Below are 13,011 nucleotides of genomic sequence, written 5' to 3' on the forward strand. Positions count from 1 at the left end.
GTGGGCTCAGTAGCAGGGAGGAAGAACAGAATCTAGTAGTCAGAGCAAAATTAGTGCCTAGTCAGGATGTGCAGACTACAATTTCAATCCTGCATGGATGCTCTGATCCCTTTTAGACCCAGCTCTTCCAGCGTGGCTCACACCCTTTAAGGACCAGCTGCTCCTGGTAAAGGAGTTTATTGTGCTCAGTGGATTAGGATGTATAAGGAGTGTCGGGGAGTCCTTAACACACGTAGCATCCCACATCTGCCCTCTCTAATATACCTGCTAATAACAGACAAAAAAAATACTTCCCAGGGGGTTGCAATATGCACTAAAATGTGCATATTTCAGTATTTTAACCCTGTTAAAACTGGTAAGAGCAGTTGTAGCCTTTAACACCTGCAAACCCGGGCGGGTCTGCCCGGGCATGGCAACGCGTCGCATCGTGCGGGGAGGAGAGAAGCGTTCGGTGGACAAAGACGCCGCCGAGCGAAATGCCCGACGGAAAACCAGGGCGGTATCAAAGACTTGCCTCGCCGTGGTGCTGTAGCATTGTTATTCGTTTAAGCAGCGAAGAACAGCGCCCGAACGCATCAGCCTCGAAGCACTGCAATTCACTGAAGCGCGTTGTTAGCTGCAGCCTTTCAGCTTGCTGCCCACTGCAGGCTTGGCCTATTTCCCCTTCCTTTTATACAGCGTACAATCCATTTAGGGATTTATAGCGGCTTAGAGGCACGTGTCCCACGCCTTGCCTCTGTTCGGTTTTTATTCTGTGGTAAAAAGGCTTGGGGTTATAGATTCTTTGGTGTTTCTCTCCCCTCTGCCATTCACATTGAACAGAAATCTAACTCACTTTTGCTTGTCATCTTTTGAGGTCCACCTATGTCCTCATCCCTCACAGGAGAAGTCCCAGTGTCTTCCACAAAGATCATGCAGACCTGCTCTGATGTGATGCTGTACGCAAGAGAGACCAGAGCAGAGCAGAGGCATAAAGGCAAATACAATAACAAATACGATACTTTCACCCGTATGAAGTGACATGATTCCCATGCAGATGCACCCTAATGCTAGCTCATTCACTGACTTTTAACATTGAAAAGTAAAATCTCTCTGTTAGGACATTCTCCCTCTTGCCCTTTCCCAGCAGCTCTTGGTCTCCCACAAATGTAGCACCTCAGGTTACAGACTGGAAAATTTGTATTTGTATTTGCTTCTTGTGCCTTCAGGGGAAATATTCTTTCCCCTTCTGCCTAGACTCCTTTAGTTTTAACCATTGCAATGCAAATGCGTGTTTCCATGCTTCATTCTGACCACTCAGCTCCCTGCAGAGTTTGATTTTAAGGCGTATAAAGAATGGAGCTACAAAGGGAACGAACAGTCACCAGCACTGCTGACACCACCATAGTGAAATTCAGTGAATTTGCCACTCATCCCCAGGTCGTTCAAATTTTATGTAGCATCTGTGTTAATATCCTCTTTGGAGATGGTGCTGTATACAAAAAATATGAAGTATCCAGTTGACATATTTACTTACACAGAGTGTATCGGGGGCTATGAACTCCCCAAAGAATGTAAGGACACCTGTTAAAAAGGGACACAGGACACAAAAACCCTACTAACTCCATACTAAGCCTGATTTTAAAGGTCTCTGACAACGCTCTGACTGAATGTGCTAATGGAGTAAAAAGCAAGTACTCTGACAGTGTGCCCTGGAGACACGGAGAACTGGTTCTGAAGGAAAAAATGCTGCATAGGGTAAATAACTTTCCAGAAGTCAAACAGCATTATATCTCAGGCACGTACCCTCATACTCCTCCAGCTATTGCAAACTTAAGTCACAGCACGGACGCAGTGACACATTCATCTCTGTTTGCATTAAAAGCTTTTAGATAAAGGCTGCCACTCAATAGGAGGAGATGATAGAAAATGTAAACACTACTGGGTCTTTTATGTGTGGCTGCTGCAGTCTCATTATAGCTCTAACTATATTTATACTATGTATACTGTATATTACTGTGATATTTAAAGCTTTGGGTAATTAACTGAACAAGGGAAAGCCAGGATCGTGTTTTGACTGGAGTTTGCATTGTGGCAGACACACTGGGTTGTGCCTTGCTTCTTGGGCAGTGACAGTACTTCTGGTTCCTTAAGATTGCTGGTGGCTTGTATGATCATTCTCCACACCAGATTTCCACTTCTGACAAGATCAGGATCTCACTACACAGCTAACTTAAAGACAGAATGAAAAAAAATCTTTTTTTTTTGTTCTGACTATGCTCTCATTTTGAAGACAGCCTACTTATAAATAGACTGGCTGAGCAACTAGGTAGCTGGGAACCTACTGTAAAGATTCAAAACATATTAATTTCTGTTTGAGTTCTGTTTTACCTTTCATGTTCAGTTTTCTTTTGTTTAGCTGCCTGAAATGTTTTCCTTTTTAGTGGATTATCATCTGTATTCAGCTCCCACTGCAAACCCGATAAGCACGGTATCTGACTTGAAGCAAAAAAGCATTTCAAGAAAGACAGCTTCAGCCTTAGAAGAGGAAATAAATGCCCTTTCCTGTTGTGAAGCTCAAAATTGCTCAGCTGAGTGACTCATGTCTGTAGTCTGTCCTGACTTCCAGATCTGTTCCTATATCAGCTACTGACTGTCTAAGAGGGATCTGGCACAACCGTTTCATGCTCTGATGACTGTATCTATCCAGAGAATTGGTGGCAGAGTTATCAGACTCAAGAGTATTGTAACTTTCAACTATATTTTAAAATTTGCTCTGAGATCATCCAGTGAGTGTTGTCAGATGTGGGTGGAACACAAGTGCTTACATTATTACTAGCGTGGAATCTGGAACGCAGGTGGGATGTTTAACTTTGTATTTGTGACCACTCATTTGATGGGTGAACAGGAAAAAAATGCCATGAGATTATCAATTCAAGTAAAACTAAATAGTGGTTCAAATTTACACTATTTTGTCACGATTTCCTAGGAAACAAAACAAAACAAAACAAAAATATTTCAGTCCATAAACTTAAATAATGCAGCAATCTGAGGAAGCCTCTGTCTGCTCACAGCTAGTCTACAAGCTGTAAAATCAGATGAATTTGTTGAATATACCGTTCATTGCAAATTACTTGTTCCATTCTTGTGTCCACAGGGCTTTCTATCTACTGAATGAAAATAGTGCTATATCTTTTAATCTCTAGTTGTGGTTTGATGCCCTGCATAGAGAAAGCAAGCAAAATTAACTCTTCACCTACTAGTAAGATCAAGATTGAGCAGAATTTGAGGGCAATATTTAAAATATATTTTGTTCAAATTTTCTTTTTTTTCTTTCATTTTTCCTGTATCAGTCACATAGCCACCTGCTCTCTTTTCCCTTGATGTTTGAATTTTCCATCTTTGTTCTAATTTAAAGATATCAACTTCACATCATTTCTTTTTTTTCTGGGAGAATCGTAAAGAAATAATGCTGGAAGGGATCCGGAGAGGTAATTTAGTCTAGCCCTTTTTTCTAAGACAGGATCAGCTATACCTCTCTTAATGATTTCTAGTGATGGCAAGTGCAAACCCTTCCCACGTAATCTATGGCAAAGCTTCTGTTGCTGTCCTTATTGTTAGGAAGTTTTCCTAGCATCTAATTTAATACTTAAACTCACTTTTCCCTTACAAAACTTTCAACATGTTACTCTTTGTTCTGTATACTATGGCTATTTGAGATGATAGAGAATTTTTCTCTTTGCAATAACTTCTACACACCTGAAGACAGCTACTGTGCCATTTCTGCCCTTGCCAAGTTTTCTCTTTGAATTAGGCATCCAGCTTGTATACAACTTCCTTGTATGTCGTTTGTGAAACGTGATGTGCTCTTGCATCCTGGCAGTGAGTCACTCATAAGTGCTCTCAAGGTACAGCTTGATAAACAAAGTTAACGCTGCCAAAGATTTACATACACCCTATACATGTTTCATCAAGGCTGTGCTTCCCTAGCTTGCTTACGAGAACATTATGTGAGATGGAGTTAAAAGCTTATCTAAATATACTGCTTCTCCCCAAGCTACTAAACCCATCATGGAAAGAAATTAAGTTTGTTCAGCCTGTTTGTCCTTGATGAGTCCAGGCTGTCTATTCCTTATCTAGTTTTCTTCTGGGAGTTGTATGATGATTTATTCTAGAATTGTTCTCTGAATTGCTCATATTCAAACTTTTCTGTGAAGAATGATGATGATGAAAAAAAATGAACATATTTTTGGGGCTTTTCAAGAGCTTCTCTTAGTAAATTCCCTCTATTAACTGGAAGATGAAGGTTTCCATTCTCTCGTGTGTAGCAGGGGACTACCAGCATTTACTGGAAAACTAAGTGAATTCATCCTTATCCATTGCTTGCCAATCCCCATTGCTCCCAGGAAGCAACCTGGTTCATAAGCAACGAACTAGCAATTTTTAAAGATGTGTACGGCATTACATTCCAAAGAGAAGAAAAAGTTCCTTTTGGTGAAAGACTTCGTAAAACTTGATACAGATTATTGCAAAGAAGACCAAGAAGACATTTGATTTGAGTTTATCCATGTGTCATCACAGGTGGAAAAAACAGTTATTAGGGTACTTTTTATCCTCATTAGGAAGGGCATGTGAACCAGTGGACATGGAAAGCAAATAAATTTAAAAGATCGATAGAACTTGTTTAGCAACAGCAATTAACCATCGGAACAAACTGCAGGTGACTGCTTTGGCATTTCTTGAAGCCTTTGCCATTTCCTGGAGCCTGCATGACTTTGTGTAGGAAACGTTTTACTCCAGCAAATCACTAAATTGGATCTCAGAAGATGGAATGAAATCTCAGTGAGTCTTGATGTGTTGTTTATGCAGCTCCTGAGACAGTGTTAATGCTCATTGGTGTCAATAAAGCTGAGGCAGTCTGGACCAGGTACAGATCTGTTCCCCAGGGTCTTCAGAAAGGTCTTTCTGCAAGACCTGTGGCTCCACCATGTACTACTCTGCTTTGGCAGGATCTCCTCTAGATAGCCATATTCAGAGAAGATAAATATCTCCCCTATGCTCATGCATCTGTGTGCTCTCCCTGCTCTCCTGAATCTTTTCCATAGACTCTACACACCCAAGCCGTGTGGCAGGGCATCAAGGTACGTGACTCCAGTCTTGAAAGCACCAGGCACTCCAGCCACAGTATTACTGTGCATTAAAGTAACATAGAATACAGAATAGTAATAATACAGAAGGTCAAAATACTATCCTGTCAATCTAAATAGAAATGATGACTTTCAAGTGAAAGCTGATACATGGGGGGTTTTTGGTGGAAGCTAAGATGTGTTTATTAACATTTTTTAAATGTATTGGACTGCCTATAACAAATGTCACTACTATATAGATATTTTCAGTGGTTAAAAACTACTTATGACACAAGTCTGACCAACTGCACTTCTTTGGTTAACCAGCTAGAAATATATAAATATGCCATTTTCCACAGGTACTGGAAAAAGGGTCAATTTAAACCAATTTATAAAATAGCTTGTTTGGACAAAAAATAATTGTTCTCTGAGAATATATGAATTCAGCACTGCTAGAAAATCCCTGCCATCTGACGTAGAGGGATTTATAGGTTTAGTGGAAATTGCTTTCCCCACTGTCCAGATTAAATACTGCAGGATGATTTTTTGTATGAGTGAACATCCTTCCAATAACAATCAGACCGATAATGTCTTAAAAAGAGAAACAGAGTCTACATTTTGGTTTTCTTCTTCCTGAATGGACTATTTCTGGATACAGAACCTTAAAATATCATGTTGACTGTCCATAAAATGCATTTTAGCATCTTCCTGCTGTTGTGGGGATGGGTTTTATGTACTGAATGCAGAGCCCACCGACAAGGGAAGGAAATACATGAGGTGTACAAGAAAGGCAGGTGAGTCTCATTTTTGACAATGAGGTTTCTACAATTTGGAAAAATGTAATGTTTCAGGTCAACATAGAAAAAGAGAAAGCTGGAGTTTGCCTGTGCAGATTGTGATCTAAAATATTTTCTTTTACTATTTTTGCCAATGAATAAGTATTAATGCATTTTCTATAGTGAAAACCATTTGTACACAAAAAGCTGGGTTTGTGAAGTGTTTCAAAATTTGGAAAGGTGCAAAAAAGAAGTATTGGATTATATTTGTTATGGTTAAATTGTGAGTATTTACATGAGAGTGGATAGGAAGCTTAGGTTGATAAGGATTGTTATATTGACTTAGATTGACAGGAAATCTGATATGAAGAGATTCAGAATTTGTTTTCTTATCACCATACTGGTTGTTTTATAGTGCTTTTGAGTGGAAAAAATGTCGGTCTTTCTGTAAACTTCAAGGCTATGGTCAGTTAGCAGAGGAAACAGAAAAAAAGCACACAGTACTGAATGAAGATTAAATATTCAATCTATACTTCCTTTCTCTCTCTCTCTCTCTCTCACTCAAAAAGGATATGTGAAAATTTTCTTCTCACTGTCTTGCAGATAGCCACTTTAGGACGTTTTGGTTTGAGAAAGATTTTTTTGCTACAGGAACTGTTTCATGCTGAGTTTTGATTACTTATATTCTATTTGGAGAATATCTGGAATTTTATACCATATTTTTTTTTTTTTTTTTTTAATTCCGGGACATTACAAGGTATATCTGGAGGAAAAATCTTTTTTTTTTTTTTTTTTTTTTTTTTAAAGCTGACATATTTAGATGGAATCACTGTTTAAATATTGTTTACTTCTGCTTGTCACAGGCTGAAACTCTATAATTTCTGCTTGGCTAGAGTCACTGTTCGTATTATTTAATGACTTCAGAACAACATCAACACTGTGAAGGGCACTGCAAGAGAAATGCAGGAGTGTTTACCTTCAGGAAAAATGATCAGAAGGTGGTAGGGAGGAAAGCATGATACCTATATATCCAGTAGCCCTTGCACCTGTGGCTTAGAAAAGCAAGACAGGGCTATATTATAGAGCAATTGCAGTGTCATGATTAGCCCTTGGGGATTCATAAGCCATCTTGTCCGTATGAAATGGCTTCAGGAATGATACCACCTTAGTGGAGGTATAACTGGCAAAATGGATGCAGTTGCTCTGTTGGTGATCACCCCCCAGGGGACACATTACTACAGACCATATTGTTGCGAGATAACCATGGAACTTCCATTTGCACTGAGGTTTCATAAGAGTGGCAGTGGAGGTGATATGCTGACTGTAACAAAATTAAGGAGTGAGGAGCAGGTACGACAACTAAAACTGGAAAGTTTCCCACACAGAAGAACACATAGACACAGTCATTTTCTTTCTAGCATCTTCCTGCTTCAAACACTTTAAAGCATTGGTGCAGTTAAGAAGCAATATAATAAATCACAGCAGAAGGAAGTGTTAAAAATATGCAAAAAAGGGGGAAAAATCATTCAATTCCTATAGGAACTACCTCTTCACCTACTCTGGTGTAGAAGCCCTGCAGCTGTGTCCAGATCCTACCCCACAGTGAACCTATCTGTCTATATGCACATGGGAAATAAAAGATATTAGGTGATTCAGTTAGAATTACTCTAATAACAAGACACACTGTGGTGGCCATGAGCAGGAGAGCTGTTCCGGTGAAGGAAGATGGCCGTGTCAGACAGCCCAGAGGCATCCTGGCTCTGGGGATCCAGGTCTACTGCCCTTCCCATGCAGTGCACTGGCCTAGGAGGTCATTTCTGACCTATTTCAATCTTATTGGCAGGAAGCACCAACAGCCAGGAGGGCTGATGGAGAGAGCGGAGCAGCTGTGGTGCCCAGTAGTAGCATCATCCACCAGCAGCGTGGTGCCTGAATTAGTGCTCACTTCACCCTGTGGTGTGATAGGCCAAGACAGACTGATGATTTTGCCAACCTTAAACTTTTTAAGGTCAAAAAAGACCATTGTGGACATCTGTCTGATTTCCCACTTAACACAAGCAACAAAGTCTTCTGCATAATTTGTACATTGCACCACTAACTTCTGACAATTATCCTCAGTGTCAGATAAATTCAGAATAGGATTGAAAGTGTTTTTTTTAAAACTTCAACTTCCATCTATTTGGCTTTGTTTTCTGCTATATTGTCTCTTCTCCATCCAAATGTTTGTAGATGGATCAAGCCACCTCTTCATCTTCTCTTAGATACATTCATAAGATAGAGCTGCTTAAATTTCTCACTCTAAAGTGTTTCCCAAACATCCCTTCCTTTGACTCAGTGTTTTGCTTCTTTTCCTCAGTCCATTATTGCTTTTGCACAGTCAACAGCAGAACTGAGCACACTATTTCTATAGTGCTCACATAGGTGCTGTACACAGAGTTACTCCTGTTGGCCTCTTGCGACTTCGTTCAGGGTCTCCGTTGCAGCCCTGCAATGGGAGATCATGTCTGCCCAGAAAAACTAGGTATCCCTCTGCTGCAGGACACTGGCCCTCATCCCACAAGTACAGCCTGTCCTCTTTGCTTTTACATGTAGGACCTTCAATTGTAGGCTCAGCATTAAGATGCTGATCACATGAGAAAACTTTGAAGTAGGCAGGATCCCTTTGCATTTCAGTCTTGCTTTTTTCCGTTGCAAAATTAGATCCTGGGAGAAAAATATGACAAGGAGGGATCCTATAAAATGTCAGAAGTAGAAGCTTGTAGTGAAGACGTCTCCAGAATACTTTGGTGCTGACACTTCTTCTCTCTTCTTCAAGACTCATCTCTGAATATTCATTTTGCAGAAGTTACCATAATTTACTGTGTTACTCCTCCCTGAGCACTATTATCTTTTATACCATAAGGCTTGAGGCAAGGACCAAGAGCGTCCAACCTGTCCCTTCACGGAAGCCTCTGTCTGTTGGTTAAAATTGTTTGAAGATGCCACAAGGCTCACTTGGGGGCACAGAGAGGCCTACATGCACATTAGCTGCATGGGTTGAAATGGAGAATCCATTCAAAGTGGAAAACATAATGGCCAGGCTGGTTCCACACCACAGCAGCCTGCTCAGGCCTAGCTTAGTTTGCGCTCGTGGCCTTTTCAGCCTCCCGAAGCCCTTTAGGGGCATAAGACCATCCACTGGCCAGACTGCTAGAGTTCAAAGCCATCCACTAGTGCTGTGGATACTTGCTGCCTTGGTTGGGCTGCTATTTTCTTTCTATCCTTGAGAGACATGCCCAGCTTTGCTCCTGATTCTCGTAGTATAGCTGTTGGGGGAAATACAAAGGCGTTTAGCTTGTTTCTTTGGATGAAGCCATTCCACTACTGTTATTTTCTTCCAAGAAGACTCACAATTGCTCTGAACTCCGCTTTCAAATAAAAACTCTCCATTCACTCTGCAGTTTTCATCCCCAGGGCTTGCCCGTTCACCTGCCCAAATCCAATTGACCTCACAGCCTTGCAGCCCTGCTGATGCAGGTTCAGATACCATCTCTGTCACAATTTTTGGCACTGTAGTTACCCCAAAGAGGCTACTCTAGCATGAAACAGAATGGCCTTGAAGGATGGGCTGAGAGGCATGGTTTACCCCATCAGAGTTCATACATGCAACACTGCCATTTGAGGCTGCTTTGGCATGACAGGAATTTTGCAAAAGGTCCTGAATAATTCCTTGAATTAAAGGCTGATGAGGCTTTGGAACACAATGCAAAGCGTATCAAGACAATGACAAAAAACTGTTGGTCTGAGTATGTGTACAGTCACAGTGAAAGTGGCAATGTAGCTAGCTTAAATTCATGGGACTTACTACAGAGCCCTCTACTATCGTAATTCATTGTTAAAAATGTATGTGTGCCAGTCAAATAATCGGCTATTGATTTTTGCTAATCTCCAGGACAAGTCACCTCAAAGGAATTCTACTTCAAAGTACAGCAGTACAAAAATAAAACCTTTCTCATCTTGCAGACCTGTTCACAGTCTGCAGTCAGCTGTGTGCAGATCATGCAGGGTTTGCAAAGATTTCTACTCCTGCTAAATCCACAGTGCCAAAAAGTCAAACAGAAAGGAGCTGAGATCCAGGGCATCAGCAAGGCAGCTATCTGCTGCTTTCCCAAATGTTCCATCTCTTGAAAAGCCACCAGGCTGCCCAGGGGGCACCAAAGGAGTAGTCTAAAGGTCACAAGCTTTTCAACCAACCAAAAGGCTAAAGTCTGTATTGCTAATTAGACTTACAGAATCATTACCACTAGAGACGATGAGCAATAGGAAAAGAACTATCCTGGAGCTGAGCCAGCCAAGTGAAGAGGAAAAAAATTCTCTTTTAATACTAAAATCTCCCCAACCAGCATTATAACTGCTTTTCAGACAAATGACACTCACTAGAAGAGGTTTCACTGTGCAAGATTTATGGATCTTGTTTGTTTAATCTTAGCTAAGAGACTCACTTCTTGGTTTTAGTCATGTCCCTACCATTCTCTGCCCATATTATATCCATTTTACCTCAATCTGTTCTCCAAATAGCAGCTGACTGTCTGCTCCTCTAGTGCTCCCTGCCCATGTTTCTGTCAGTAAGAGCTATCTTTTACAGTAGTTAAATGACATCCTCTACAAGAAGCCCTTGGCTTGTTATCAGAAGGTCTCTCTCATAGCAAAAGATCTTTCTCCTTATAACATTTTTGGATGTTATTACAATTAATGACATTCTTCCTAACAGATGGAGGCTACACTGCATCGTTATGGCCATGGTTATTTCCCAGTCCTTTCTCAAAGGTTGAACTTTTGCAACATTAAAATCACATTCTCTTGCTTTTATTAAATTCAGAAAGAACTTCTGTATTGTCAGATCGTCTATACCTGGCCATGTTGTCTGCAAGCTGTCTGCAGTCTGTAAATCACATACAGCTATTCTGCTACCTTCACTGAAGCTGCCTCTTACACGTAGAGCAGGTTGTAGCTTCTTGCCCTTCAAATGTCTTCTCTGGCCTTACAAAATCATCCCAGAGCCCTAAGAGGAATTCTTCCTTTTTCCTTCCAGTAATCCTTTATTTGTTCTCTAGTCCTGGAGTTTTGCTCTTGTATCTTATGCTAAGGATTGATCCTGAAAGCATTTATTTGCATGAGGAAGACTTACTAATGCAAGCTGTCTTTAGAGCAGATCTTCAGAGTGCAAGATAAGCCTGCTGCCCCATAAAAGCATTGCCCATACGAGCAACATTGTCGGCAGTGAGCGAGATTCAGTGGGGCACTGAGCACCCATAGCTCCCAAGCCACTGTTTTTTAAGATTAGCATATGCATTGGCAGCACTGGGTATCATAAGAGCAGGAAGAGGCCCAGTGAGGGCTTGAGGCCAGTGCAGCTGTGTTGTCTCCATCTCCTCTATCGGTAACCTGCTTTTCCTTTCCATCCTTTCATCTCCATGCCTCCTTTCACCTCCATCCTTTCCTCCTTTTCTTTCCCCCATTGAAGTTTGCTCCCCTCCTACATCTTGCCCGCTCTCCTTTTTGTCTCTGAGGGCTTCCTCTGCCCTCCTCCTCACCTGCCTCATTTATTTGCTCCCAGCTACATCCATTTCTCCTGTCACAAAGCCAGGCTTCCCTGTCAGGATTTCTCCTGCTGCTTCTTACTCAATATTATTTGACAGCTTCGTCCTCTCCTCTGGCAGTCATTTTGGCTGGCTGTCCTACCTCTTCATCCACTTGCCAGAAATCCTTTCCTTCTCTCCAACAGTGCTCCTATCCTTAATCCTACATTATCTTACTTTTTGTTTTTCCTTTGTCATTTCTCTCATTTCTTCTTTCCATCTCTGTTGTTCTTTCACATAACTTCAATCTTGTATAACTTTCTTCGAGTTCACAGAAATCCTGTGTCTTTTCTCACAACCCAATCACAAATCTCCCCTCTTTGCTTTTGTTGCCATTGCAACTGATGCTTCTGTAAGAATGATACATTCTGCTTTCCTCATTATCACCAGCCTCCTTTCATCCTTTCTAAATTTTTTGGGGGTCTACACTCTTCATGCAGTTTTCTATCTTTATTCAAGTGATTCAAGTCCAAAGGTTGCCTCTTCTTCTGTAGCTAAGTTTGTAGACCCAAGTACCATTAAATTACTGTACCACTGATGATAAAATCACCAGTCAATGCTGCTACCATATAACTTGCCTAGGATCAGAAAATTCACATTGTCTTCTAGTCTACCATTACTCCAGTGCAGTTTATGAGCTGGTGTGAGGAGACACAACAGGCTCTAAAAAACTACCTGCAGCCAACAACAACAAAAAAAAAGAAAATAAAAAAAGAAAAAAAAAAAGAAAAAAAGGGGCAAACCCAACAATACCAAGGCAGATTTCTCCATACTGAGTACATATAAATTTTTTTTATTAGTTATCACTCCTGGAGCAGGTGATTGCCATGCCGAGGATATCACGCTGTTGTAAGCAGAGAAGCAAGCCAACAGCTTGGAGTGGACTCTCACAGGGCCTGTGTGTGGTCCAGTTCCAGGGAGAGAGGAGTTTCTGCTGTGCACAGCTGGGAACACATCTGCACACACAGCTCTGCCACAAGCTTTTTCTTGCTTGTGCTCCATAAGCCATGAATCATCAATTCTATAGGCCCATGTGTACGTGCAAATCCATCCTACCCTTCCTATCCCACTACCTACACCATTTATTTCCATCTCATCTTGTGTATTTTTTTCTTTTAATTTAGGAATCGTCCACTATGAGTCAACATTTGGCAAAGAGGTGAATTAGAAAGAAAAATCTGAATGGTGTAGCCAAGTTATTGCCCCATCATTTTTTTCTCTGTAACATGTGCTAAGTCTTTCTTTTGTGTGGCCAGGGGCCAGTTTTGCCACAACCTCAGTCACGTTGCTGAAGGAAGGCTGCAGATTGCTAATCATCTATAATGTTATGTTACACAGTAGAAGCACAGGCCTACTGGCCAGAGGGGCACCAGCTCTGCATCTGTCTCCAAAAGCTTCTGATAGTAAAGAGAACAGAACAAAGAGGACACGTCTAGACGGACCTTTCTCAGGTACAGCTTCTCTGCCTCCAGCTTTTGGATCTCCTGAGTCACAGATTGGTTCTTCTGCAAA

General features: G+C 41.2%; 1 protein-coding gene across 2 annotated transcripts in view; it reads left to right on the forward strand.

The window, feature by feature from the left end:
- Positions 1–5,777: 5,777 nt before the first annotated feature.
- The window catches only part of LOC134137888 (gamma-aminobutyric acid receptor subunit rho-1), a 38,351-nt gene continuing 31,117 nt past the window's right edge, over positions 5,778–13,011 (forward strand). For both annotated transcript variants that reach the window (XM_062571027.1, XM_062571028.1), the window contains exon 1: positions 5,778–5,899. In XM_062571027.1, coding sequence (XP_062427011.1) covers positions 5,778–5,899 — 122 coding nt within the window. The remainder of the gene's footprint in view (positions 5,900–13,011) is intronic.

Source organism: Rhea pennata, chromosome 3 (assembly GCF_028389875.1).
Source record: "Rhea pennata isolate bPtePen1 chromosome 3, bPtePen1.pri, whole genome shotgun sequence".
NCBI classification, from domain to species: Eukaryota; Metazoa; Chordata; class Aves; order Rheiformes; family Rheidae; genus Rhea; species Rhea pennata.